The 27,075-nt window shown below is 34.7% G+C and overlaps 2 protein-coding genes and 1 pseudogene across 2 annotated transcripts; all 3 read left to right on the top strand.

Moving 5' to 3' along the window:
• The first annotated feature begins 283 nt into the window (after positions 1–283).
• Positions 284–15,411, top strand: zgc:173816. The gene is given in 4 exon segments (NM_001109866.1): positions 284–413; positions 802–1,750; positions 14,653–14,656; positions 14,659–15,411. Coding segments are annotated over 3 exon segments (1,044 nt in total). The 5' UTR covers positions 284–413; positions 802–887; the 3' UTR covers positions 14,836–15,411.
• Positions 4,183–6,146, top strand: LOC141378389 (uncharacterized; annotated as a pseudogene).
• A 3,037-nt stretch (positions 15,412–18,448) lies between the features above and the next one.
• LOC141378387 (uncharacterized) lies at positions 18,449–21,533 on the top strand. The gene is made up of 2 exons (XM_073927694.1): positions 18,449–18,578; positions 18,967–21,533. Exons 1-2 carry the CDS (start codon positions 18,524–18,526, stop codon positions 19,839–19,841), a joined length of 930 nt encoding a protein of 309 aa, XP_073783795.1. The 5' UTR covers positions 18,449–18,523; the 3' UTR covers positions 19,842–21,533.
• Positions 21,534–27,075: the final 5,542 nt, after the last annotated feature.

The raw sequence follows: 27,075 nt of genomic DNA, 5'->3' as shown, positions 1-27,075 counted from the left end.
ATGGTTTATTAAATGATTATATTTAAACTAATGGTTTAATTTAATGATTATATTTGGTATTTATAATTGTTGCAATAAAACATAATAAAACACTTTGTAATTAATTTATTTAAAATGAGTGACATAAATGAACAAATGTGTTAATTAGAAGAAAAGAAAATGACTGAAGAATTTCTACTATTGGCAGGTCTGCTCCTCCCTGTAATTAAGCTCCTCCCCTATAGTTAAGCTCCTCCCCCTCATCAGTTCAGCTATAAATACTGGAATATTCCCATCAGTCCACAAGTGAAGATGAACTTCAGACAATCAGGAGGACGTGGAATCTGCAAAGTCAGAGTTTATTGAAGGACAGAGATGACATGAGTGATCCAGAACCCTGCAGAATTAAACAGGAAGAGACTGAAGAACAAACAGGTTGGTGTTTATTGCTGATTCTTTATTATTTTAGGCTAAAGACAATAAGGATTTAAAAACTTTAATCAGTTTATTTGTTTATGTGCACTAGGAAATGTGTTTATTAATGGACAAAAATAAATGCACTTCATTAGCAGTGTAAAATATAGAGACTGTATCTCTTTTGCCATGTGTAAAAGGTTTATTAAACATTTACTATCACAAGATCAAACTAAATATTACCAGAGGAGATTTGTTTTGTTCAGATTATTAAATTTCTAAATAAAATAATTTTTTTTTATTTAACATGTTGCAAACCTGATATTAACATTGAGAAGGTTTGTGTATCTTCAGTGTTTTGAGTCTCTTTGTTTTTTTACTTGCTAATTTATTCATATTTTATTTTAGACCTTAAAGAGAATGAGGAGAGGGAAGAGCAGACACTCGTAAAAGCTGGGAAAACATCTCATTTACTGACTGGAGGTATTTTTTCAATGGAAAGTGGAGACCGAAATGATTTTACCTGCAGTCAGTGTGGAAAGAGTTTGAGAGGCAAACAGAGTCTTAAGATTCACATGAGGATCCACACTGGAGAGAAGCCATTTACCTGTACTCAATGTGGGAAGAGTTGCAGAGATTTATCAAACCATAATAAACACATGCGTATCCACACTGGAGAGAAAACACACAAATGTGATCAATGTGGCAAAACATTTTTGAGGGCTTCAGAGCTGAAGAACCATCTTAGAGTTCACACAAAGGAGAAACCTTATTCCTGTTCTGAGTGTGGAAAGAGTTTTACTCAGCAGACAAATTTAAGAACACATCAGAAGATCCACACTGGTGTGAAAGAGTATCTGTGCTTTGAGTGTGAGAAGACTTTTATTACGGCTGTAGAATTGAAACGGCATCAGATGAATCACACTGGAGAGAAACCGTACAAGTGTTCACACTGCAATAAGAGATTCAGTCACACAGGACACCTGAAAACACATGAGAGGAATCACACTGGAGAGAAACCGTATAAGTGTTCACACTGCGACAAGAGATTCAGTCAGTCAGAAAACCTGAAAAGACATGAGAGGATTCACACCGGAGAGAAACCGTACAAGTGTTCACACTGCGACAAGAGATTCAGTCAGCCAGAAAACCTGAAAAGACATGAGAGGATTCACACCGGAGAGAAACCGTACAAGTGTTCACACTGCGACAAGAGATTCAGTGTGTCAGGAGACATGAAAAGACATGAGAGGATTCACACTGGAGAGAAACCGTACATGTGTTCACACTGCGACAAGAGATTCAGTCACACAGGACACCTGAAAACACATGAGAGGATTCACACTGGAGAGAAACCGTACACATGTGATCAGTGTCTGAAGAGTTTCACAAGGTTGATTACTCTTAAGAAACACATGAAAATCCACACTGGAGAAAAGCAGCACACTTGACATCAATGCAGCAAAACAGTTTTTCATCAGGAACGAGTGTTTTATGTGTGAATATGAGAAAATACAGGTGTGAGTGGGGAAAGTCTGTCCAGTTGTTTGTGGATTTTCTCTTATCAGTGATTTGTTTACTCTGAGATTTAAGATTCTCTCCTGTTTTACTACATTTCTTTTGTTCGACAGAAAAACCGAATGGTGTATTTTAATGATTTCAGTATTAAAGGTCAGTATTGATAGACTAACACTTTAATAAATGTTATAATTGAAAACATGAATTTAAATTCATATTCCCAAGTAGAAATGTGTGTTTATTTAGTTTTCTGTATATTAATAAATCAAACCCTGTTAAATATAAAACAATACAATTTATCAGCACATCTACAGTATTCTCTGTGGGTGCAGCATGATTCCAGCACCATTAAAGCATTATAAAACAACCAGCATAGTTATAAATGTAGGATTATTCATCTTCGCATATGTTTTATCATTTAGCAATAGATTGTATTGTACTGTTTAATCTTTGCTGTAATTATTTTCTAACCTGTAGACTTGAAATAAAGTTTGGATGAAAGAGTGAAACTCGGTTGTCTTTATTTTTTAAGCGGGCAGATCAGTGGACACTTCTGAATGGCTTGTTTAATGGCTGTTAATAGTCTGAGGCTCATCACTATAATCAGAGCTGCTGAAATCCTCAATAGTTCATGTCAATAGTGTCTGTTTTCACCTCCTTCATTATGCTGATGTCTTCACATGTGTAAATTCCCCAATTAAGCTCATTTTGAGTCAACAGACTCCATTAAACAACACAATCACCTATTGAAACCAGTGTTGGTGTCATGAATGTGGTACTTAAAAACAGATTGATTTATATTGGCAAGTAGAAATGTTTGACCGTCATTGTGTGATTTTCTTTTTTATTGTGAAATAATGCCGTTAAATGTGAAACAATACTATTTATCAGAACATCTACAGTATTAGTATCTGCAGCAAGCTTCCAGCACCATTAAAGCGTTATAAAATATTCAGCATAGTTATAAACAGTTTTCTTTTGTCTTAGCATGAATTATATAGCAGTATATTTCATTTTACTGTTTAAACTTTGCTGTCAAAATCAGTGGACATTTCTGAATGGCTGGTTTAATGGATGTTAATAGTCTGAGGCTCTGAACATTAACCTCTTAAGGCCCAACTTGTTTTTTTTACATGCATTTTTTTATATCTCTTTGCTATTTGGGCTTATTGGAAGCTAAATAGATTAAAAATGTCCTCTTTTGATATGAGGTACTTTTAGAGAAAAAATATGTCTATATATGTGGACTCGTGATCCCAATTTACATGAAACACTTTTTTCCTGATTGTTTTTAATGCATATATGACAGAATTTTTTTTATTGCTTAGACCAGGGGTGTCAAACATACGGCCTGCTGGCTTAAGCTTGTGGTCCTCAGCGATCCTACAGGTGGGCCACGAGAAAATTAAAATTAACTCTTAATTTAATAGTATAATTTTTGGATTTCATTATTTATATGCTATATTAAAATGAACGTAGTAATGTAGTTTCTCCAGTTCTGAGATTTATTATTTCAAACTAGGCACAAAAACAGCCTCATTCCTAAATAGTTGATATTCAGTCAGTTCAGCTTAAAGCAGAAGCTGCTCTTTTGCAATCTCCCTGTTGACCTGTGGTTCTCTTTGAATCTGTGGGTTAAATAATAATAATATATATTATATATATACTTATAAACAGTTTCTCATCAGGAACGAGTGTTTCATGTCTGAATATGAGAAAATACAGGTGTGAGAGTGGGGAAAGTCTGTCCAGTTGTATTATATATATATATATATATATATATATATATATATATATATATATATATATATATATATATATATATATATATATATATATATATATATATATATATACATATACATATATATATACATTCTATCGCGGAAGAAAGTAGTTCCTCGTACAAAAGGGTTTTTGAGACTCTCCATGTTTGATTTTGTTTTTATATACACAATTATTGTTGTCAAACTGTTGTATAAATGCAATATCACACGAGTAGCAGTGCGATATGGCTGTATATGGGCACTGGTTGGGACACTAAGGCACTCCGTCTGTGGCCTCCTGCCAATGCACGCCTCCCACCAGTGCCGATATACAGCTATATTGCACTGCTACTCGTGTGATATTGCTCATATATATATATATATAAAAGAGAAAAGAAAATGACTGAAGAATTTCTACTATTGGCCGGTCTGCTCCTCCCCTGTAGTGAAGCTCCTCCCCCTCATCAGTTCAGCTATAAATACTGGAATATTCCCATCAGTCCACAAGTGAAGACGAACTTCAGACCATCAGGAGGAAGTGAAATCTGCAGAGAGTTTACTGAAGGACGGAGAGAACATGAGTGATCCAGAACCCTGCAGAATTAAACTGGAAGAGACTGAAGAACAAACAGGTTGGTGTTTATTGCTGATTCTTCATTATTCAGGCTAAAGAACAACAAGGATTAAAAACTTTAATCAGTTTATTTGTTTATGTGCACTAGGAAATGTTTTTTTTAAAAAAACAGAAAAATAAATGGGCTTTATTAGCAGTGTAAAATATAGAAACTGTATCTTTTGCAATTTGTAAAAGATTAATTTAACATTTACGATCATAAGACCAAACTAAGTATTAACCAAGGAGATTTGTTTTGTTCAGATTATTAAATTTCTAAATAAAAGTAATAAAATCCTAATTTTTAATATGTTGCAAAAATTGTCCCAATGTCCTGATACTGACATTGGGAAGGATTTAAAACGCTGCACACCACTGAAAGTTTGTGATTCTTCAGTAATTTGAGTCATTTTACTTTTTCATAATTTTTTTCTTTGTTCTTTGTTTACTTGCTAATTTATTCATTTATTTATTTTTTACAATTTTTTTAGACCTTAAAGAGAATGAGAAGAGGGAAGAGCAGACACTTGTAAAGGCAAGGAAAACATCTCATTTACTGACTGAAGGTTTTTTATCAAGGAAAAGTGGAGACCGAAATGATTTTACCTGCAGTCAGTGTGGAAAGAGTTTCAGAGCCAAACAAAGTCTTAAGATTCACATGATGATCCACACTGGAGAGAAGCCATTTACCTGTACTCAATGTGGGAAGAGTTTCAGACAATTATCAAGCCTTAATCTACACATGATGATTCACACTGGAGAGAAAACTCACAAATGTGATCAATGCGGCAAAAATTTTGAGGGCTTCAGAGCTGAAGAACCATCTTAGAGTTCAGACAAAGGAGAAACCTTATTCCTGTTCTGAGTGTGGAAAGAGTTTTACACGGATAACAAATTTAAGAACACATCAGAAGATCCACACTGGTGTGAAAGAGTATATGTGCTTTGAGTGTGAGAAGACTTTCATTACAGCTGGAGAATTGAAACTGCATCAGATGAATCACACTGGAGAGAAACCTTACAAGTGTTCACACTGCAATAAGAGATTCAGTCTGCCAGCAAACCTGAAAACACATGAGAGGATTCACACTGGAGAGAAACCGTATAAGTGTTCACACTGCGACAAGAGATTCAGTCAGCCAGCAAACCTGAAAACACATGAGAGGATTCACACTGGAGAGAAACCGTACACATGTGATCAGTGTCTGAAGAGTTTCGTACAGTTTATTACTCTTAAGAAACACATGAAAATCCACACTGGAGAAAAGCAGCACACTTGACATCAATGCAGCAAAACAGTTTCTCATCAGGAACGAGTGTTTCATGTGTGAATATGAGAAAATACAGGTGTGAGTGGGGAAAGTCTGTCCAGTTGTTTGTGTATTTTCTCTTATCAGTGATTTGTTTACTCTGAGATTCAAGATTCTCTCCTGTTTTACTACATTTATTGTGTTCGACAGAAAAACCGAATGGTGTATTTTAATGATTTCAGTATTAAAGGTCAGTATTGATAGACTAACACTTTAATAAATGTTATAATTGAAAACATGAATTTAAATTCATATTCCCAAGTAGAAATGTGTGTTTATTTAGTTCTCTGTATATTAATAAATCAAACCCTGTTAAATATAAAACAATATAATTTATCAGCACATCTACAGTATTCTCTGTGTGTGCAGCATGATTCCAGCACCATTAAAGCATTATAAAACAACCAGCATAGTTATAAATGTAGGATTATTCATCTTCGCACATGTTTTATCATTTAGCAATAGATTGTATTGTACTGTTTAATCTTTGCTGTAATTATTTTCTAACCTGTAGACTTGAAATAAAGTTTGGATGAAAGAGTGAAACTCGGTTGTCTTTATTTTTTAAGCGGGCAGATCAGTGGACACTTCTGAATGGCTTGTTTAATGGCCGTTAATAGTCTGAGGCTCATCACTATAATCAGAGCTGCTGAAATCCTCAATAGTTCATGTCAATAGTGTCTGTTTTCACCTCCTTCATTATGCTGATGTCTTCACATGTGTAAATTCCCCAATTAAGCTCATTTTGAGTCAACAGACTTCATTAAACAACACAATCACCTATTGAAACCAGTGTTGGTGTCATGAATGTGGTACTTAAAAACAGATTAATTTATATTGGCAAGTAGAAATGTTTTACCGTCATTTTGTGATTTTCTTTTTTATTGTGAAATAATGCCGTTAAATGTGAAACAATACTATTTATCAGAACATCTACAGTATTAGTATCTGCAGCAAGCTTCCAGCACCATTAAAGCGTTATAAAATAATCAGCATAGTTATAAACAGTTTTCTTTTGTCTTAGCATGATTTATATAGCAGTATATTTCATTTTACTGTTTAAACTTTGCTGTCAAAATCAGTGGACATTTCTGAATGGCTGGTTTAATGGATGTTAATAGTCTGAGGCTCTGAACATTAACCTCTTAAGGCCCAACTTGTTTTTTTACATGCATTTTTTTATTTCTCTTTGCTATTTGGGCTTATTGGAAGCTAAATAGAATAAAAATGTCCTCTTTTGATATGAGGTACTTTTAGAGAAAAAATATGTCTATATATGTGGACTCGTGATCCCAATTTACATGAAACACTTTTTCCTGATTGTTTTTAATGCATATATGACAGAATTTTTTTTATTGCTTAGACCAGGGGTGTCAAACATACGGCCTGCTGGCTTAAGCTTGTGGTCCTCAGCGATCCTACAGGTGGGCCACGAGAAAATTAAAGTTAACTCTTAATTTAATAGTATAATTTTTGGATTTCATTATTTATATGCTATATTAAAATGAACGTAGTAATGCAGTTTCTCCAGTTCTGAGATTTATTATTTCAAACTAGGCACAAAAACAGCCTCATTCCTTAATAGTTGATATTCAGTCAGTTCAGCTTAAAGCAGAAGCTGCTCTTTTGCAATCTCCCTGTTGACCTGTGGTTCTCTTTGAATCTGTGGGTTAAATAATAATAATAATAATAATAATATATATATATATATATATATATATATATATATATATATATATATATATATATATATATATATATATATATATTAGGGATGAGTGGAGCAGCCGGTATTTGTATTTGTTGAGGGGGAAAAGTATTTTGTATTTGTATTTGTTGAGGGGGGAAAGTATTTGTATTTGTATTCGAGTAAAATTCAAAATGGCGCAAAAATATATATTTTTTCTATTACACTTCTAATTTACGTTATAGTGAAAGTATTGTTTAATTATACCCATTATATAAATTATAGACATGCAATATTGGTTGTTGTTTTTGAACATGTGACAAGAAATGTCATTGAAAAGAAAATAACATAGAAGCCATTATCTCACCCATGGTTAAACCAACAACTAATAAAATACCATTGTGAATATTATGAACCCCACCACCACCGTTCTTGACACTGAATAGACAGAATAAAAACAAATAATACTTCAAAAAAACTGTTCTTCTTCTGAAAGAACTTCTTTCCAATGGTCAGAATTCCAAAAACTAAAATTAACTAAATAAATCTAAATAAACCCCTGCCTGGGAGATCTGGCAGAACAAAAGTATTCTATATAATACTAAAAGATACAGGCCTGCTATTGTCATCTGCCAGCCACAAAACAGACACAAAGTTTTTTTTTTTTTTATGTTTGAAACTGACTTGCTGGGGCAGAATGTGGCTGTGTTGATGGTTTGGTGCTTGTGGAGGATTTAGCAGAGCATAGCTGTGCTGATTGAGGGGATTGATGCTTGTGGGGGTCACAGACGTTATCAGGAGAGGATGCTTTTAGTGCATGTGATAATACATTACATAGAAGGTTGCGCAGTGGCACAGTGAGTACCACTGTCGGCTCACAGCAAGAAGGTTGCTGGTTCGAGCCCTGACTGGGTTCTCCCCATGTTGGCGTGGGTTTCCTCCGGGTGCTCCGGTTTCCCCCACAGTCCAAACACATGCAATACAGGTGAATTGGGTAACCTAAATTGTCCCTTGTATGTGTGTGAAAGAGAGTGTATGGATGTTTCCCAGTGCTGGGTAGCAGCTGGAAGGGCAGCCACTGCGTAAAACATATGCTGGATAAATTGGTGGTTCATTCCACTGTGGCAACCTCAGATTCATAAAGGGACTTAGCCGAAAAGAAATGAATGATTATGCATAGAAGATGTTAACAGATGTTTAATATCTCTGCCTCTGCTGATTTCACTTTTGCACACATTATACAGTATCAGTTTGTTTTATCTGCAGCTCCACTCACTGTAAAATTCTTCCACAAAGAACATGAAGTTTTTTTTTGTTTTTTTTTTTGACTGGTGGAGGACCAAGAAATGGCTCAGCAGCAGTCTCACTCTTTTTCTATTCGGGTGCCCAAATGTATTTGAGGAGTTTCAAGTTAATAAAAAGTGACGGGAAGCTTTGCTAAGGTTAACTAGCCTATAGCATATATCTTGCTGTCTGCAAAAGACAGTAATGTAGACGTACCATATAACTCCCATAAGTGCATAATATGCGACACAACTGCACAAGCATCGTTTTAACCTTTATAAACAAACGTTAACGTTACTCTGTCAAAAGTCTATTGTCTAAATTACCGCGCTAACAGAGCTAACGTTGCGTAAACAGAGAGCACCCGATTGCAAACTTCAAAAATGCAGCGTAATGGAATATCAAACTCCGCTACAAGTTTATAAACTGCATCTGGAACCCAATTAAGGTACAAAAATCTATTTATCAAAAATAGTGATGCAATGAAGTATTTTTTTCGCTCAGCCGAGCCTTCTCTGTCTGCTGCTGTGGAGAAACTTGTGCGAGACAGCTTTTACCTCCGCCCCGCCCTCCGACATAGCGTCTCTCTCTCTCTCTCTCTCACTCAAGCGGGCATGCACTGTGGTCCCATGAGGAAACGCTGCTTTTTGATATAGTGTTTTTCTTGCTCCCGAATACAAATAATTTTTCAAGTATTTGTTCGAAATAAGTATTCGTAAAATCACGCTATTCGTGCCTTTCCGAATACCGTATTCTGGTTCTGCTCCACCCTTAATATATATATATATATATATATATATATATATATATATATATATATATATATATATATATGTGTGTATATAATAATATGTAATTAAAATAAAATGCTGATAATGGAGAATAGTAGGCAAAACATGTTTTATATATATTCTAACGCGGAAGAAAGTAGTTCCTCGTACAAAAGGGTTTTTGAGACTCTCCTTATTTGATTTTGTTTTTATATACACAATTATGTTGTCAAACTGTTGTATAAATGCAATATTACACGAGTAGCAGTGCGATATGGCTGTATATGAGCATTGGTTGGGACACTAAGGCATTCCGTCTGTGGTCTCCTGCCAATGCACGCCTCCCACCAGTGCCGATATACAGCTATATTGCACTGCTACTCGTGTGATATTGCTCATATATATATATATAAAAGAGATAGGAAAATGACTGGAGAATTTCTACTATTGGCCGGTCTGCTCCTCCCCTGTAGTGAAGCTCCTCCCCCTCATCAGTTCAGCTATAAATACTGGAATATTCCCATCAGACCACAAGTGAAGACGAGCTTCAGACCATCAGGAGGAAGTGAAATCTGCAAAGAGTTTACTGAAGGACGGAGAGAACATGAGTGATCCAGAACCCTGCAGAATTAAACTGGAAGAGACTGAAGAACAAACAGGTTGGTGTTTATTGCTGATTCTTCATTATTCAGGCTAAAGAACAACAAGGATTAAAAACTTTAATCAGTTTATTTGTTTATGTGCACTAGGAAATGTGTTTTTTTTTAAAAATAGAAAAATAAATTAGCTTTATTGGCAGTGTAAAATATAGAGACTGTATCTTTTTTAATATCATATTTTTAATATGTTGCAAAAATTGTCCCAATGTCCTGATACTGACATTGGGAAGGATTTAAAACGCTGCACACCACTGAAAGTTTGTGATTCTTCAGTAATTTGAGTCATTTTACTTTTTCATAATTTTTTTCTTTATTTACTTGCTAATTTATTCATTTATTTATTTTTTACAATTTTTTTTAGACCTTAAAGAGAATGAGAAGAGGGAAGAGCAGACACTTGTAAAGGCAAGGAAAACATCTCATTTACTGACTGAAGGTTTTTTATCAAGGAAAAGTGGAGACCGAAATGATTTTACCTGCAGTCAGTGTGGAAAGAGTTTCAGAACCAAACAAAGTCTTAAGATTCACATGAGGATCCACACTGGAGAGAAGCCATTTACCTGTACTCAATGTGGGAAGAGTTTCAGAGTTTTATCAAACCATAATAAACACAAGCTGATCCACACTGGAGAGAAAACACACAAATGTGATCAATGCGGCAAAACATTTTTGAGGGCTTCAGAGCTGAAGAACCATCTTAGAGTTCACACAAAGGAGAAACCGTATTCCTGTTCTGAGTGTGGAAAGAGTTTTACACGGATAACAAATTAAAGAACACATCAGAAGATCCACACTGGTGTGAAAGAGTATATGTGCTTTGAGTGTGAGAAGACTTTTATTACGGCTGGAGAATTGAAACGGCATCAGAGGATTCACACTGGAGAGAAACCTTACAAGTGTTCACACTGCGACAAGAGATTCATTGTGTCAGGAGGCATGAAAAGACATGAGATGATTCACACTGGAGAGAAACCGTATGAGTGTTCACACTGCGACAAGAGATTCAGTCAGCCAGAAAACCTGAAAACACATGAGAGGATTCACACTGGAGAGAAACCGTACACATGTGATCAGTGTCTAAAGAGTTTCGTACAGTTGATTACTCTTAAGAAACACATGAAAATCCACACTGGAGAAAAGCAGCACACTTGACATCAATGCAGCAAAACAGTTTCTCATCAGGAACGAGTGTTTCATGTGTGAATATGAGAAAATACAGGTGTGAGTGGGGAAAGTCTGTCCAGTTGTTTGTGGATTTTCTCTTATCAGTGATTTGTTTACTCTGAGATTCAAGATTCTCTCCTGTTTTACTACATTTATTTTGTTCGACAGAAAAACCGAATGGTGTATTTTAATGATTTCAGTATTAAAGGTCAGTATTGATAGACTAACACTTTAATAAATGTTATCATTGAAAACATGAATTTAAATTCATATTCCCAAGTAGAAATGTGTGTTTATTTAGTTCTCTGTATATTAATAAATCAAACCCTGTTAAATATAAAACAATATAATTTATCAGCACATCTACAGTATTCTCTGTGTGTGCAGCATGATTCCAGCACCATTAAAGCATTATAAAACAACCAGCATAGTTATAAATGTAGGATTATTCATCTTCGCACATGTTTTATCATTTAGCAATAGATTGTATTGTACTGTTTAATCTTTGCTGTAATTATTTTCTAACCTGTAGACTTGAAATAAAGTTTGGATGAAAGAGTGAAACTCGGTTGTCTTTATTTTTTAAGCAGGCAGATCAGTGGACACTTCTGAATGGCTTGTTTAATGGCCGTTAATAGTCTGAGGCTCATCACTATAATCAGAGCTGCTGAAATCCTCAATAGTTCATGTCAATAGTGTCTGTTTTCACCTCCTTCATTATGCTGATGTCTTCACATGTGTAAATTCCCCAATTAAGCTCATTTTGAGTCAACAGACTCCATTAAACAACACAATCAACTATTGAAACCAGTGTTGGTGTCATGAATGTGGTACTTAAAAACAGATTAATTTATATTGGCAAGTAGAAATGTTTGACCGTCATTGTGTGATTTTCTTTTTTATTGTGAAATAATGCCGTTAAATGTGAAACAATACTATTTATCATAACATCTACAGTATTAGTATCTGCAGCAAGCTTCCAGCACCATTAAAGCGTTATAAAATAATCAGCATAGCTCTAAACAGTTTTCTTTTGTCTTAGCATGAATTATATAGCAGTATATTTAATTTTACTGTTTAAACTTTGCTGTCAAAATCAGTGGACATTTCTGAATGGCTGGTTTAATGGATGTTAATAGTCTGAGGCTCTGAACATTAACCTCTTAAGGCCCAACTTGTTTTTTTTTACATGCATTTTTTTATATCTCTTTGCTATTTGGGCTTATTGGAAGCTAAATAGATTAAAAATGTCCTCTTTTGATATGAGGTACTTTTAGAGAAAAAATATGTCTATATATGTGAACTCGTGATCCCAATTTACATGAAACACTTTTTTCCTGATTGTTTTTAATGCATATATGACAGAATTTTTTTTATTGCTTAGACCAGGGGTGTCAAACATACGGCCTGCTGGCTTAAGCTTGTGGTCCTCAGCGATCCTACAGGTGGGCCACGAGAAAATTAAAGTTAACTCTTAATTTAATAGTATAATTTTTGGATTTCATTATTTATATGCTATATTAAAATGAACGTAGTAATGCAGTTTCTCCAGTTCTGAGATTTATTATTTCAAACTAGGCACAAAAACAGCCTCATTCCTTAATAGTTGATATTCAGTCAGTTCAGCTTAAAGCAGAAGCTGCTCTTTTGCAATCTCCCTGTTGACCTGTGGTTCTCTTTGAATCTGTGGGTTAAATAATAATAATATATATTATATATATAGTTATAAACAGTTTCTCATCAGGAACGAGTGTTTCATGTCTGAATATGAGAAAATACAGGTGTGAGAGTGGGGAAAGTCTGTCCAGTTGTATTATATATATATATATATATATATATATATATATATATATATATATATACATATACATATATATATACATTCTATCGCGGAAGAAAGTAGTTCCTCGTACAAAAGGGTTTTTGAGACTCTCCATGTTTGATTTTGTTTTTATATACACAATTATTGTTGTCAAACTGTTGTATAAATGCAATATCACACGAGTAGCAGTGCGATATGGCTGTATATGGGCACTGGTTGGGACACTAAGGCACTCCGTCTGTGGCCTCCTGCCAATGCACGCCTCCCACCAGTGCCGATATACAGCTATATTGCACTGCTACTCGTGTGATATTGCTCATATATATATATATATATATAAAAGAGAAAAGAAAATGACTGAAGAATTTCTACTATTGGCCGGTCTGCTCCTCCCCTGTAGTGAAGCTCCTCCCCCTCATCAGTTCAGCTATAAATACTGGAATATTCCCATCAGTCCACAAGTGAAGACGAACTTCAGACCATCAGGAGGAAGTGAAATCTGCAGAGAGTTTACTGAAGGACGGAGAGAACATGAGTGATCCAGAACCCTGCAGAATTAAACTGGAAGAGACTGAAGAACAAACAGGTTGGTGTTTATTGCTGATTCTTCATTATTCAGGCTAAAGAACAACAAGGATTAAAAACTTTAATCAGTTTATTTGTTTATGTGCACTAGGAAATGTTTTTTTTAAAAAAACAGAAAAATAAATGGGCTTTATTAGCAGTGTAAAATATAGAAACTGTATCTTTTGCAATTTGTAAAAGATTAATTTAACATTTACGATCATAAGACCAAACTAAGTATTAACCAAGGAGATTTGTTTTGTTCAGATTATTAAATTTCTAAATAAAAGTAATAAAATCCTAATTTTTAATATGTTGCAAAAATTGTCCCAATGTCCTGATACTGTAATTGGGAAGGATTTAAAACGCTGCACACCACTCAAAGTTTGTGATTCTTCTGTAATTTGAGTCATTTTACTTTTTCATAATTTTTTTCTTTGTTCTTTGTTTACTTGCTAATTTATTCATTTATTTATTTTTTACAATTTTTTTAGACCTTAAAGAGAATGAGAAGAGGGAAGAGCAGACACTTGTAAAGGCGGGGAAAACATCTCATTTACTGACTGAAGGTTTTTTATCAAGGAAAAGTGGAGACCGAAATGATTTTACCTGCAGTCACTGTGGAAAGAGTTTCAGAGCCAAACAGAGTCTTAAGATTCACATGAGGATCCACACTGGAGAGAAGCCATTTACCTGTACTCAATGTGGGAAGCGTTTCAGAGTTTTATCAAACCTTAATCTACACATGCTGATTCACACTGGAGAGAAAACTCACAAATGTGATCAATGCGGCAAAACATTTTTGAGGGCTTCAGAGCTGAAGAAACATCTCAGAGTTCACACAAAGGAGAAACCGTATTCCTGTTCTGAGTGTGGAAAGAGTTTTACTCAGCAGACAAATTTAAGAACACATCAGAAGATCCACACTGGTGTGAAAGAGTATCTGTGCTTTGAGTGTGAGAAGACTTTTATTACGGCTATAAAATTGAAACTGCATCAGATGAATCACACTGGAGAGAAACCTTACAAGTGTTCACACTGCAATAAGAAATTCAGTCAGACAGGACACCTGAAAACACATGAGAGGATTCACACTGGAGAGAAACCGTATAAGTGTTCACACTGCGACAAGAGATTCAGTCAGCCAGAAAACCTGAAAACACATGAGAAGATTCACACTGGAGAGAAACCGTACACATGTGATCAGTGTCTGAAGAGTTTCTCACATTTGAGTACTCTTAAGAAACACATGAAAATCCACACTGGAGAAAAGCAGCACACTTGACATCAATGCAGCAAAACGGTTTCCCATCAGGAACGAGTGTTTCATGTGTGAATATGAGAAAATACAGGTGTGAGTGGGGAAAGTCTGTCCAGTTGTTTGTGGATTTTCTCTTATCAGTGATTTGTTTACTCTGAGATTCAAGATTCTCTCCTGTTTTACTACATTTATTGTGTTCGACAGAAAAACCGAATGGTGTATTTTAATGATTTCAGTATTAAAGGTCAGTATTGATAGACTAACACTTTAATAAATGTTATAATTGAAAACATGAATTTAAATTCTTATTCCCAAGTAGAAATGTGTGTTTATTTAGTTCTCTGTATATTAATAAATCAAACCCTGTTAAATATAAAACAATACAATTTATCAGCACATCTACAGTATTCTCTGTGTGTGCAGCATGATTCCAGCACCATTAAAGCATTATAAAACAACCAGCATAGTTATAAATGTAGGATTATTTGTCTTCTCATATGTTTTATCATTTAGCAATAGATTGTATTGTACTGTTTAATCTTTGCTGTAATTATTTTCTAACCTGTAGACTTGAAATAAAGTTTGGATGAAAGAGTGAAACTCGGTTGTCTTTATTTTTAAGCGGGCAGATCAGTGGACACTTCTGAATGGCTTGTTTAATGGCCGTTAATAGTCTGAGGCTCATCACTATAATCAGAGCTGCTGAAATCCTCAATAGTTCATGTCAATAGTGTCTGTTTTCACCTCCTTCATTATGCTGATGTCTTCACATGTGTAAATTCCCCAATTAAGCTCATTTTGAGTCAACAGACTCCATTAAACAACACAATCACCTATTGAAACCAGTGTTGGTGTCATGAATGTGGTACTTAAAAACTTTTTGACCGTCATTGTGTGATTTTCTATTTTCAGTATATTGAGAAATCATACAGTTAAATATGAAACAATACAATTTATCAGATCATCTACAGTAACAGTGTGAGGCTGAAGTAAACAATAATATGAATATCGTGAACACATTAAAGGTGTTTATTTGCTGAAATTTATATTGTAATCTGCTTTATTTGTATTGTGCAAAGTGTCTTTGTAAGGCTTTTCTGCATGTTTTAATGCTGTAATGTTTCAATAATTTTCCATTATAAATGTGTCAAGGTCACACGATGACCATCAGGAAGCACACAGCGTCTCATTTCTCACAGGACACGTTCTCTGTTCCCCTGAGTTCGTCTTCTGAGGTAACGGAATTTGATCAACCTTCTTGAGGACATCCTTCACATGCAAGCATTCATGCAAAGACAAAGAATCTGCTGTCATCAGTTTGAACCAAAGAAAGATATGCTGGCATATTTACTGTCATCATGGCAAAGATAACAGAAATCAGTTATTAAAAATGAGTTATTAAAACTATTATGTTTAGAAATGTGTTGAATAAATCTGCTCTCCGTTAAACAGAAATTGAGAAAATAAATAAACAGCAGCTAATAATTCAGGGGGCTATTCATTCTGATTTCAACTGTATATACGTGCATAAAAACAAAACTGTGGTACATAGAAATTTAAATGTATATAGAAATTGTGTCATAAACATATATTTTATATTTATATATAAGCATTTCCTCAAATATATTTTTCTTATAGAAGACTAAGAGTTTTTTTTTACTTTCTTTCTAATAGAAATTTGCAAAAGTGCAGACAGCGGCCTCTAGTGGATTTGTCATCACAAGCTGCAAGGAAATGTTACTGGAGCAGCGTATTTCTGGATTCACAAAAATGTAGCCCTGGGCACATATCACCAATGAACCTGTGTTAACAGCATTAATTTCATTATTCTGTGATGAACCATGATTCCCAGATAACACAATAAACAAGTTATTCACAGTTGATGGGAAGGTTGGTTTTTGTTTCCAGTTGGTGTTTCTCATTTTTGCTTTAAAACAGATTTTAGTATATTAACAGTATATTAGTATAAAACACTTTGATTATCATTTATAAATAATGAGGAATATAAATGAACAGAGAATGTGTTAATTAGAGGAAAAGAAAATGACTGAAGAATTTCTACTATTGGCTGATCTGCTCCTCCCCAGTAGTGAAGCTCCTCCCCCTCATCATTTCAGCTATAAATACTGGAACATTCCCATCAGTCCACAAGTGAAGACGAGCTTCAGACCATCAGGAGGAAGAGAAATCAAATCAGTTTGCTCAGTGGCTCACCTTGTTGTACTTGGGATGCAGAGCTCCTAGGCTACAATCCAATGAAGGATAGTCTAGATCAGTGGTTCTCAAACTTTTTTTATCGAGTACCACCTCGGAAAAAACTTGTCTCTCCAAGTACCACCACAATAACCAGTATTGAAATACAGTAGCGCAGTAGGCCCAGTAAAGCAGCTGCAGCTCTGTACAGTTCAAAAATGAGACAGATTAATTCCGATTATTAAAAATATTTATTATTGTCAGCCACTTTAAACATTATACATAGTTTGAACATTATCACTGTACTGTGTTCATATTTATCAAAAACTAAAACGTCAACATTTAAATAAAAATGTGCTTTTAAAAGTTGAAAATGGTAGGTTACTGTTTATAAAAAGTAAAAAATATTTTTTTTTTTATCAAAATTTAAAGTAATAACATATAGAATCTATTTATCAACACCTGGAAATGTTGCCTGGACCTAATAAATACAGGCTATATGTCATCATATTCATATATAAATACATTTTGATACATTTTTAAATATATTTAGCTTTACATATGACACATTTGATTCCTCTGCACACCACTAAAAGGAAGGCCATGTACCGCTAGAGGTACATGTACCACAGTTTGAGAACCCCTGGTGTAGGTAACAGGTAAAATTGGGGTAAAGCTATGTGGCCACAATGCAATTTTCTTTTTACATTTGCTTTTGAAAACACTATCGGTTGTGTTTAAGAACTAGTTTAGGTCAGCTGATTACAGGGTGATGTATGACAACATGTATAACAAGACCAGGCTTTTCATAGACGCATAAAATAATGACATGTAAATGTCACATTTCTAAACAAAAAAAAAAAAAAAAACACACAACCCGGCAATGTCTTTGAGATTCATAAAAATGTAGACGACGGCCTCTAGTAGATTTGTAAAGAGAATCTGACAGTCGTGGTAATCACTGTTTGTCATCACTAGCTACAAGAAAACGTTACCGGAGCAGCGTAGTTTAGGGTTTGCAAAAACAAAAAAAAGTAGCCCTGGGCACATATTTACTATGAGTCTGTGTTAACATCATTATTTTCACTATTCTATGATAAACCATGATTCTTGAAAAAGACAATAAATAAGTATCTACAACCACAGTGATGGGAGAGTCGTTTTTTTGTTTTCATATATTGATTATATTTGATATTTATCATCTTTGCAATAAAATAGATATACTTTGTGATATTATGTTAGTATAAAACACTTTCAAATCCATTTATAAATATGGCGAGGTACATATAAGCAAACAAAGATCGTGTTAATTAGAAGAAAATGACTGAAGAATTTCTACTATTGGCAGGTCTGCTCCTCCCTGTAATGAAGCTCCTCCCCTATAGTGAAGCTCCTCCCCCTCATGAGTTCAACTATAAATACTGGAATATTCCCATCAGTCCACAAGTGAAGACGAGCTTCAGACCATCAGGAGGAAGAGAAATCTGAAAGGCCGAGTTTATTGAAGGAAAGAGAGAACATGAGTGATCATGAACCTTTCAGATTTAAACTGGAAGAGACTGAAGAACAAACAGGTTGGTGTTTATTGCTGATTCTTCATTATTTAGGCTAAAGACAATAAGGATTAAAACACTTTAATCAGTTTATTTGTTTATGTGCACTAGGAAATGTGTTTTTTAAAAGACAAAAAATAAATGCACTTCATTAGCAGTGTAAAATATAGAGACTGCATCTCTTTTGCCATGTGTAAAAGGTTTATTAAACATTTACTATCACAAGATCAAACTAAATATTACCAGAGGAGATTTGTTTTGTTCAGATTATTAAATTTCTAAATAAAATAATGCATTTTTATATTTAATATGTTGCAAACCTGATATTACCATTGAGAAGGTTTGTGTGTCTTCAGTGTTTTGAGTCTCTTTGTTTTTTTACTTGCTAATTTATTCATATTTATTTTAGACCTTAAAGAAAATGAGAAGAGGGAAGAGCAGACACTCGTAAAAGCTGGGAAAACATCTCATTTACTGACTGGAGGTATTTTTTCAATGGAAAGTGGAGACCGAAATGATTTTACCTGCAGTCAGTGTGGAAAGAGTTTGAGAGGCAAACAGAGTCTTAAGATTCACATGAGGATCCACACTGGAGAGAAACCATGCACATGTACTCAGTGTGGGAAGAGTTTGAGAGACAAACAGAGTCTTAAGATTCATATGAGGATCCACACTGGAGAGAAACCATGCACATGTACTCAGTGTGGGAAGAGTTTCAGAGATTTATCAAACCTTAATAAACACATGCGTATCCACACTGGAGAGAAAACTCACAAATGTGATCAATGCGGCAAAACATTTTATTGGGCTTCAGAGCTGAAGATCCATCTTAGAGTTCACACAAAGGAGAAACCTTATTCCTGTTCTGAGTGTGGAAAGAGTTTTACACGGATAACAAATTTAAAAACCCATCAGAAGATCCACACTGGTGTGAAAGAGTATCTGTGCTTTGAGTGTGAGAAGACTTTTATTACAGCTGGAGAATTGAAACTGCATCAGATGAATCACACTGGAGAGAAACCATACAAGTGTTCACACTGCAATAAGAGATTCAGTCACACAGGACACCTGAAAACACATGAGAGGATTCACACTGGAGAGAAACCTTACAGGTGTTCACACTGCAATAAGAGATTCAGTCAGACAGGACACCTGAAAACACATGAGAGGATTCACACTGGAGAGAAACCGTACGCATGTGATCAGTGTCTGAAGAGTTTCACAAGGTTGATTACTCTTAAGAAACACATGAAAATCCACACTGGAGAAAAGCAGCACACTTGACATCAATGCAGCAAAACAGTTTCTCATCTGGAACGAGTCTTTAATGTATGAACTTCAGAAAATACAGGTGTGAGCTGGGTTGGGTAACTGGTATCTATGTAACTGATGTGCAGCGGGTTGAATCAGCAAATGAATTTCGGTGCCACTGGTGCTGCGACAAGGACGTAAGAAGCATCAAAGGGTACATAAAAGACACACAAAGTTGTGTCACACCATCTCTAAACATTTAAACAACTTTGAGGTATTCAGATACTCTTGGTGATGTAAGCGGTTTGTTTCTGTTGCTTAAGGAACGTATGAACGTAGGCAAATTGATCAAATTAGCTAAAACTAAACATTCTGAAGTATGACCATATTTTACAAACAAGGATTCTGACTAACCGACGTTAAGCAGATACTTTTCAAAAGTTTCATTTAAGGAAAGAAACACGGCAAACTTAAAACATTTGAGAGCGCATGATCAACTAAGGAGTCACAATGGAATCAATCAAGGCAGAGGGACGTCCTGTCTTTGACAGCTTGCTACATCATCTGCCACTTTCACTGAGTATGTTTACATGGACACCAATACTCTGATTTTGATATATCTATCATGTAAACAGCCATTTTTGATTACCTTAAAGGACCACAGACACCTGAGTCACGAAATGCAGAGGTTTTTACTTTCCATTCAGCGTGCAATATCAAATTCCATCAAAATAAAACTCTTCCACCAGCACCGGTATCAAAATAACCCAAAAACGATTCTCAACCCTAGGTGTGAGAGAGTGAGTGTGGAAAGTCTGTCCATTTGTTTTGTGTATTTTGTTTCATCAATAAATTTTCTTTACTCTGAAGTTCAAGATTCTCTCCTGTTTTATACATTTGCTTTGTATATTTTAATAATGTCAGCTGGGGGACAGATATAACATGGCACCATTTTTTTAATTAACTTGTATTGCCTCTCTAGCTTTTAGTCTCAGATTTACTTTATTATTTATGTATTTTTCAATTCTTGTCCTCAAACTGTTCTTCTATTTGGTCTCACAGAAAACGGCCAGCCAGTGTTCACCTTTACAATTATATTCAAAATAGGACAAGTTTTTAGGAGAATTTTTAAAAGCATGAATATTTTACTATCAGCTGTCTGTCTATGGAGATGTTTATGTGTGATCAAGATAACTGCATCCAGCTTTCATGGTGATCTACTTGCTTCTAAATTAATCTTAGACACCACATGTTTTCATCAAATATGTGTCAAAACCATTTAAGGGCAAATAATCATTTTAAAATAGTTATTAACTCTGTTTGAGTTAGCAACAGTAACCAAGGGGGGTGGGGCTTATTGATCGGCCAGTACCGGTATTGCTAAACTAATAATGAATGTAGTAATTGAAAACAGATTAATTAAATTTTATATTCCCAAGTAACAACATTTGACCGTTGATTATATTTTCTGTGTACATAAAAAACCAAACCATGTTAAATATAAAACAATACCATTATCAGAACATCTACAGTATTCTCAGTGTGTGCAGCAAGCTTCAAACACCATTAAATCAGTATAAAACAACCAGCATAGTTATAAATGTAGGATTATGTCTTCGCATATGTTTTATCATTTAGCAATAGATTGTATTGTACTGTTTAATCTTTGCTGTGATTATTTTCTAACCTGTAGACTTGAAATAAAGTTTGGATGAAAGAGTGAAACTCAGTTGTCTTTATTTTTTAAGTGGGCAGATCAGTGGACACTTCTGAATGGCTTGTTTAATGGCTGTTAATAGTCTGAGGCTCATCACTATAATCAGAGCTGCTGAAATCCTCAATAGTTCATGTCAATAGTGTCTGTTTTCACCTCCTTCATTATGCTGATGTCTTCACATGTGTAAATTCCCCAATTAAGCTCATTTTGAGTCAACAGACTTCATTAAACAACACAATCACCTATTGAACCCAGTGTTGGTGTCATGAATGTGGTACTTAAAAACAGATTGATTTATAATGGCAAGTAGAAATGTTTGACTGTCATTGTGTGATTTTCTATTTTCAGTATATTGAGAAATCATACAGTTAAATATGAAACAATTCAATTTATCAGATCATCTACAGCACAGGTGTCAAACTCAGTTCCAAAAGGGCCGCAGCTCTGCACAGTTTAGTTCCAACCCTAATTAAACACACCTGATCAAACTAATTGAGTCCTTCAGGCTTGTTTGAAACCTACAGGTAAGTGTGTTGGAGCAGGGTTGAAACTAAACTGTGCAGAGCTGCGGCCCTTTTGGAACTGAGTTTGACACCCCTGCTCTACAGTAATAGTGTGAGACTCTGAAGTAAACAATAATATGAGTATCGTGAACACATTAAGGGTGTTTATTTGCTGAAATGCATATTGTAATCTGCTTTATTTGTATTGTGCAAAGTATATATGTAAAGCTTTTCTGCATGTTTGAATGATGTAACGTTTCAATAATTTTCCATTATAAATGTGTCAAGGTCACACGATGACCATCAGGAAGCACACAGCATCTTATATCTCACAGGACACGTTCTCTGTTTTCTGAGTACGTTTTTCTGAGGTAACGGAATTTGATGAACCTTCTTGAGGACATCCTTCACATGCAAGCATTGATGCAAAGACAAAGAATCTGCTGTCATCAGTTTGAACCAAAGAAAGATATGCTGGCCTTGTTTAATATGCACGTGTGATAATAATCACCAAGATGTAGAGTAGAATCAGAATGGGTCTGTACATAGTTTATTCAAACAGTTCTAAAAAACACCACAGCCAGCTGAAGGATTTGGTTCTTCAGCTGTCAATAGGAAGATAAGATGATTTCATTTAAGAAAACTAAATGTTTACCATTACTAACAGTGATTAAAAAGACACTGTAAGTCATTCAGTGATGTAAAATATTAATTTTTACATATGAGAAGGCTTATTTTTAGTTTAGGCTTGTTTTGCGCTAGTTTTATTGGCCATTGAGTAACTTTTGTTGTGAAAACAACTCTGGTAAAGCTCCTCCTCCTGCTGTAAAGCTCCTCCCACTCATCACTTCAGCTATAAATTCTGGAATATTCCCATCAGTCCACAAGTGAAGACGAGCTTCAGACCATCAGGAAGAAGAGAAATCTGCAAAGACACAGTTTAATGATGGACAGAGAGAACATGAGTGATCCAGAACCCTGCAGAATTGAACAGGAAGACACTGAAGAACAAACAGGTTGGTGTTTATTACTGATTCTACATTACTCAGGATAAAAAACAATAATAATTGAATGTTGTGTAAAATATAGGAACTGAATCTAATTTGCCTGGTACTTCCATTAATAAAATGTTTAATAAACATTTAATATCATAAAACTAAACTAAATTTGACATGAAGGTTTTTAAATTATAACTAAACAAATCTAATCCCAAACCTGATATTGGTTTTAAGAACGATAAAAAATACCCACATAAAATTTTAATTCAGATATTTTTATGATTTGCTAAACTTTTTTTTTGTACTTTTATACTTTCAGACCCGAAAAAAAATGAGGAGAGCAGAGGCCATAACTTTCTAAAATCTGGAAAAAAGACTCATTTAATGACTGAAGTTATTTTTTTAATGCAAAGTGAAGACACGAATGATTTTACCTGCAGTCAGTGTGGAAAGAGTTTAAAAGGCAAAAAGAGTCTTAAAATTCACTTGAGGATCCACACTGGAGAGAAACCATTTACCTGTACTCAATGTGGGAAGAGTTTCACACAATTATCAAGCCTTAATCTACACATGATGATTCACACTGGAGAGAGACCACACAATTGTGATCAATGCGGCAAAACATTTTACAGGGCTACAGAGCTGAAGATCCATCTTAGAGTTCACACAAAGGAGAAACCTTATTCCTGTTCTGAGTGTGGAAAGAGTTTTACACAGCAGACAAATTTAAGAACACATCAGAAGATCCATATTGGTGTGAAAGAGTATCTGTGCTTTGAGTGTGAGAAGACTTTTATTACAGCTGGAGAATTGAAACAGCATGAGAGGATTCACACTAGAGAGAAACCGTATACATGTTCACACTGCGACAAGAGCTTCAGTCAGCCAGGAAGCCTGAAAACACATGAGAGGATTCACACTGGAGAGAAACCGTATACGTGTTCACACTGCGACAAGAGCTTCAGTCAGCCAGGAAGCCTGAAAACACATGAGAGGATTCACACTGAAGAGAAAAGGTATACGTGTTCACACTGCGACAAGAGATTCAGTCAGTCAGGAAGCCTGAAAACACATGAGAGGATTCACACTGGAGAGAAACCGTACACATGTGATCAGTGTCTGAAGAGTTTCTCACAGTTGATTACTCTTAAGAAACACATGAAAATCCACACTGGAGAAAAGCAGCACACTTGACATCAATGCAGCAAAACAGTTTCTCATCTGGAACGAGTATTTATTGTGTGAACATCAGGAAATACAGGTGTGAGAGAGATGAGTGTGGAAAGTCTGTCCAGTTGTTTTGTGTATTTTGTTTTATCAATAAATTTTCTTTACTCCGACGTTTAAAGTTCTCTTCTTTTACCACGTTCACTTTGTAGGGCAGCAAATCAGAATATGGTATATTTGAATAATTTCAGCTGGGGGACAGATATTACATGGGACAGTTTTTAAATTAATTTGCAAACTCCAGCTTTTTGGTCACATTTTTCAGTTCTTGCCAAATTGTTTTTACGGGTGCTGGAAATCCTGGAAAAAGCTTGATTTTTAATGTTGTGTTTTCAAGGTTAGAAAAGTGCTTAGGTTTTTGACAAAGTGCTTAAACCTGCTTAAATTTAAATTTGCAGGGCTCGAAATAGTGACTGTTTTGGTTGCATTTGTTCACAATTTTATCTATGTGACCTCAAAATGTATTTGAGAGCATATGTGCGAGTACATTGTTCAAAATTGTTGTCGTGCGACCAGTTTTCATTGCAAAATGTTCACCTCATCTGTGTATTTATGGAGCTAATAATCAGCCAAAACAATCTGTATTGGAATTGTGTTAAATTGAATTATTAACAATTGTAAGTTAATAATACTGATTATGTCCTATTAGAAATGTTTTATATTTCTATTTCTTAACTTGATTATTGAACATCTGAAATTTAAAACAACTTAATTTGTATAGACTTTTCAAACTTCAGAATTTTTTGTTTTAAAACCATTTAAGGACAAATAGTCATTTTTTAAATAGTTATTTACTCATTACTAACTTAACAGTAACCAAGGGGTTGGGGTTATTGAAAGGTCAGTATCAGTATTGATAGACTAATATTTTATTGAATGTAGTGATTGAAAATTGAAATGGTTTGGTGACTCCTGAAAATATTTACAAAGAGACAGGCAAATGCACTGAACATTCTTATATTAAGCAATGTGTTTACTTATTCATTATTCAATATTCATCTTTAATAAAAGTAATGAGACACAGGATGAAGAGAAAAGGATAAACGTTGATCCATGATGAGACAGATTGGAAGGTAGAAATCTAAATGCTTCAATAGACTTACACTTTAATGAATATAGTGATTGAAAACAGATGCGTTTAGATTCATATTCCCAAGTAGAAATGTTTGACTTTCATTGTGTGTTTATTTAGTTCTCTGTATATTTAAAAAAATCAAACCCTGTTAAATATAAAACAATACAATTTATCGCACATCTACAGTATTTTTTGTGTCTGCAGCAAGCTTCCAACACCATTAAAACATTATAAAACAACCAGCATAGCTTTAAACAGATTTTTTTGACTTAGCATATGTTTTATCATTTAGCAATATACTTCATTACACTGTTCAATCTTTACTGTAATTACTTTCTATAGTGTTGACAGCTTGAATTTTAGAAAATACATGGACAAAATAGAGAATAAAACTCGGTTGTCTTTATTTTTTAAGCGGGCAGATCAGTGGACACTTCTGAATGGCTTGTTTAATGGCCGTTAATAGTCTGAGGCTCATCACTATAATCAGAGCTGCTGAAATCCTCAATAGTTCATGTCAATTGTGTCTGTTTTCACCTCCTTCATTATGCTGATGTCTTCACATGTGTAAATTCCCCAATTAAGCTCATTTTGAGTCAACAGACTCCATTAAACAACACAATCACCTATTGAAACCAGTGTTGGTGTCATGAATGTGGTACTTAAAAACAGATTAATTTATATTGGCAAGTAGAAATGTTTGACCGTCATTGTGTGATTTTCTTTTTTCAGCATATTGAGAAATCATACAGTTAAATATGAAACAATACAATTTATCAGATCATCTACAGTAATAGTGTGAGACTGAAGTAAACAATGTAAATATCGTGAACACATTAAGGGTGTTTAATTGCTGAAATTTATATTGAAATTTCAATATAAGGTAAGATGATTTCATTTATGAAAACTGAATGTTTACCATTACCCACAGTGATTAAAAAGGACATTGGAAGTCATTTCGTGATGTAAAATATAAATTTTTACAGATGAAATGCCATATTTTTAGTTTAGGCTTGTTTTGCGCTAGTTTGATCAGAGTATTGGAATCCTAAAGCTAATGTCAATACCTTTTTTAAAAATTTTTAAAGACCTTCTCAGAATATTTTAAGACCTCATCGCTACTTCAGGCATTAAACATTTAACTTAAACAGTTAATTAAAAAATCAACAGAGCACAACCATGCAACAGCACTCAGATAAGCTCGGAAGAAACAAAGCTTGAAAGAATAAATGACGCGGTTGTTTTCAGCGACAGGTTTCAGTCACTGTTTAAACTCGTCTTTTTCCAGGAAGGAGTACGCAAACCTACATGTTAACATTTTGCCGTCTGTTAGGCTGTATGGTTTCACTACATGTGGAGAGCATCACATCACCTTCCTACGTTTGTCGCAAATACGTGACATCACCCGAACGGAGAAGCTTGACCGGATGCACACCAGCCTGAACCATTGTTAATATTAAAAGGAAAATAAATATATTAATAGTTTTTTAGAGACAATAACTTTGGACAACGCTTGAACAAAATTTAAGACCTCATAAAAACACAATTAAGACTTTTTAGGGCCTTAATTTTCTCATAACTGATTATCAACTTTTAATACTTTTTAAGACCCCACGAACACTGCTGATTGGCCATTGAGTAACTTTTGTTGTGAAAACCTGGCAACTCTGTTAAAGCTCCTCCTCCTGCTGTGAAGCTCCTCCCCCTCCTCTTTAGCTATAAATTCTGGAATTTTCCATCAGTCCAC

Source organism: Danio rerio, chromosome 17, assembly GCF_049306965.1.
Source record: "Danio rerio strain Tuebingen ecotype United States chromosome 17, GRCz12tu, whole genome shotgun sequence".
In the NCBI taxonomy this organism is placed as follows: domain Eukaryota; kingdom Metazoa; phylum Chordata; class Actinopteri; order Cypriniformes; family Danionidae; genus Danio; species Danio rerio.
This window is presented reverse-complemented; position numbering and strand designations above follow the sequence as displayed.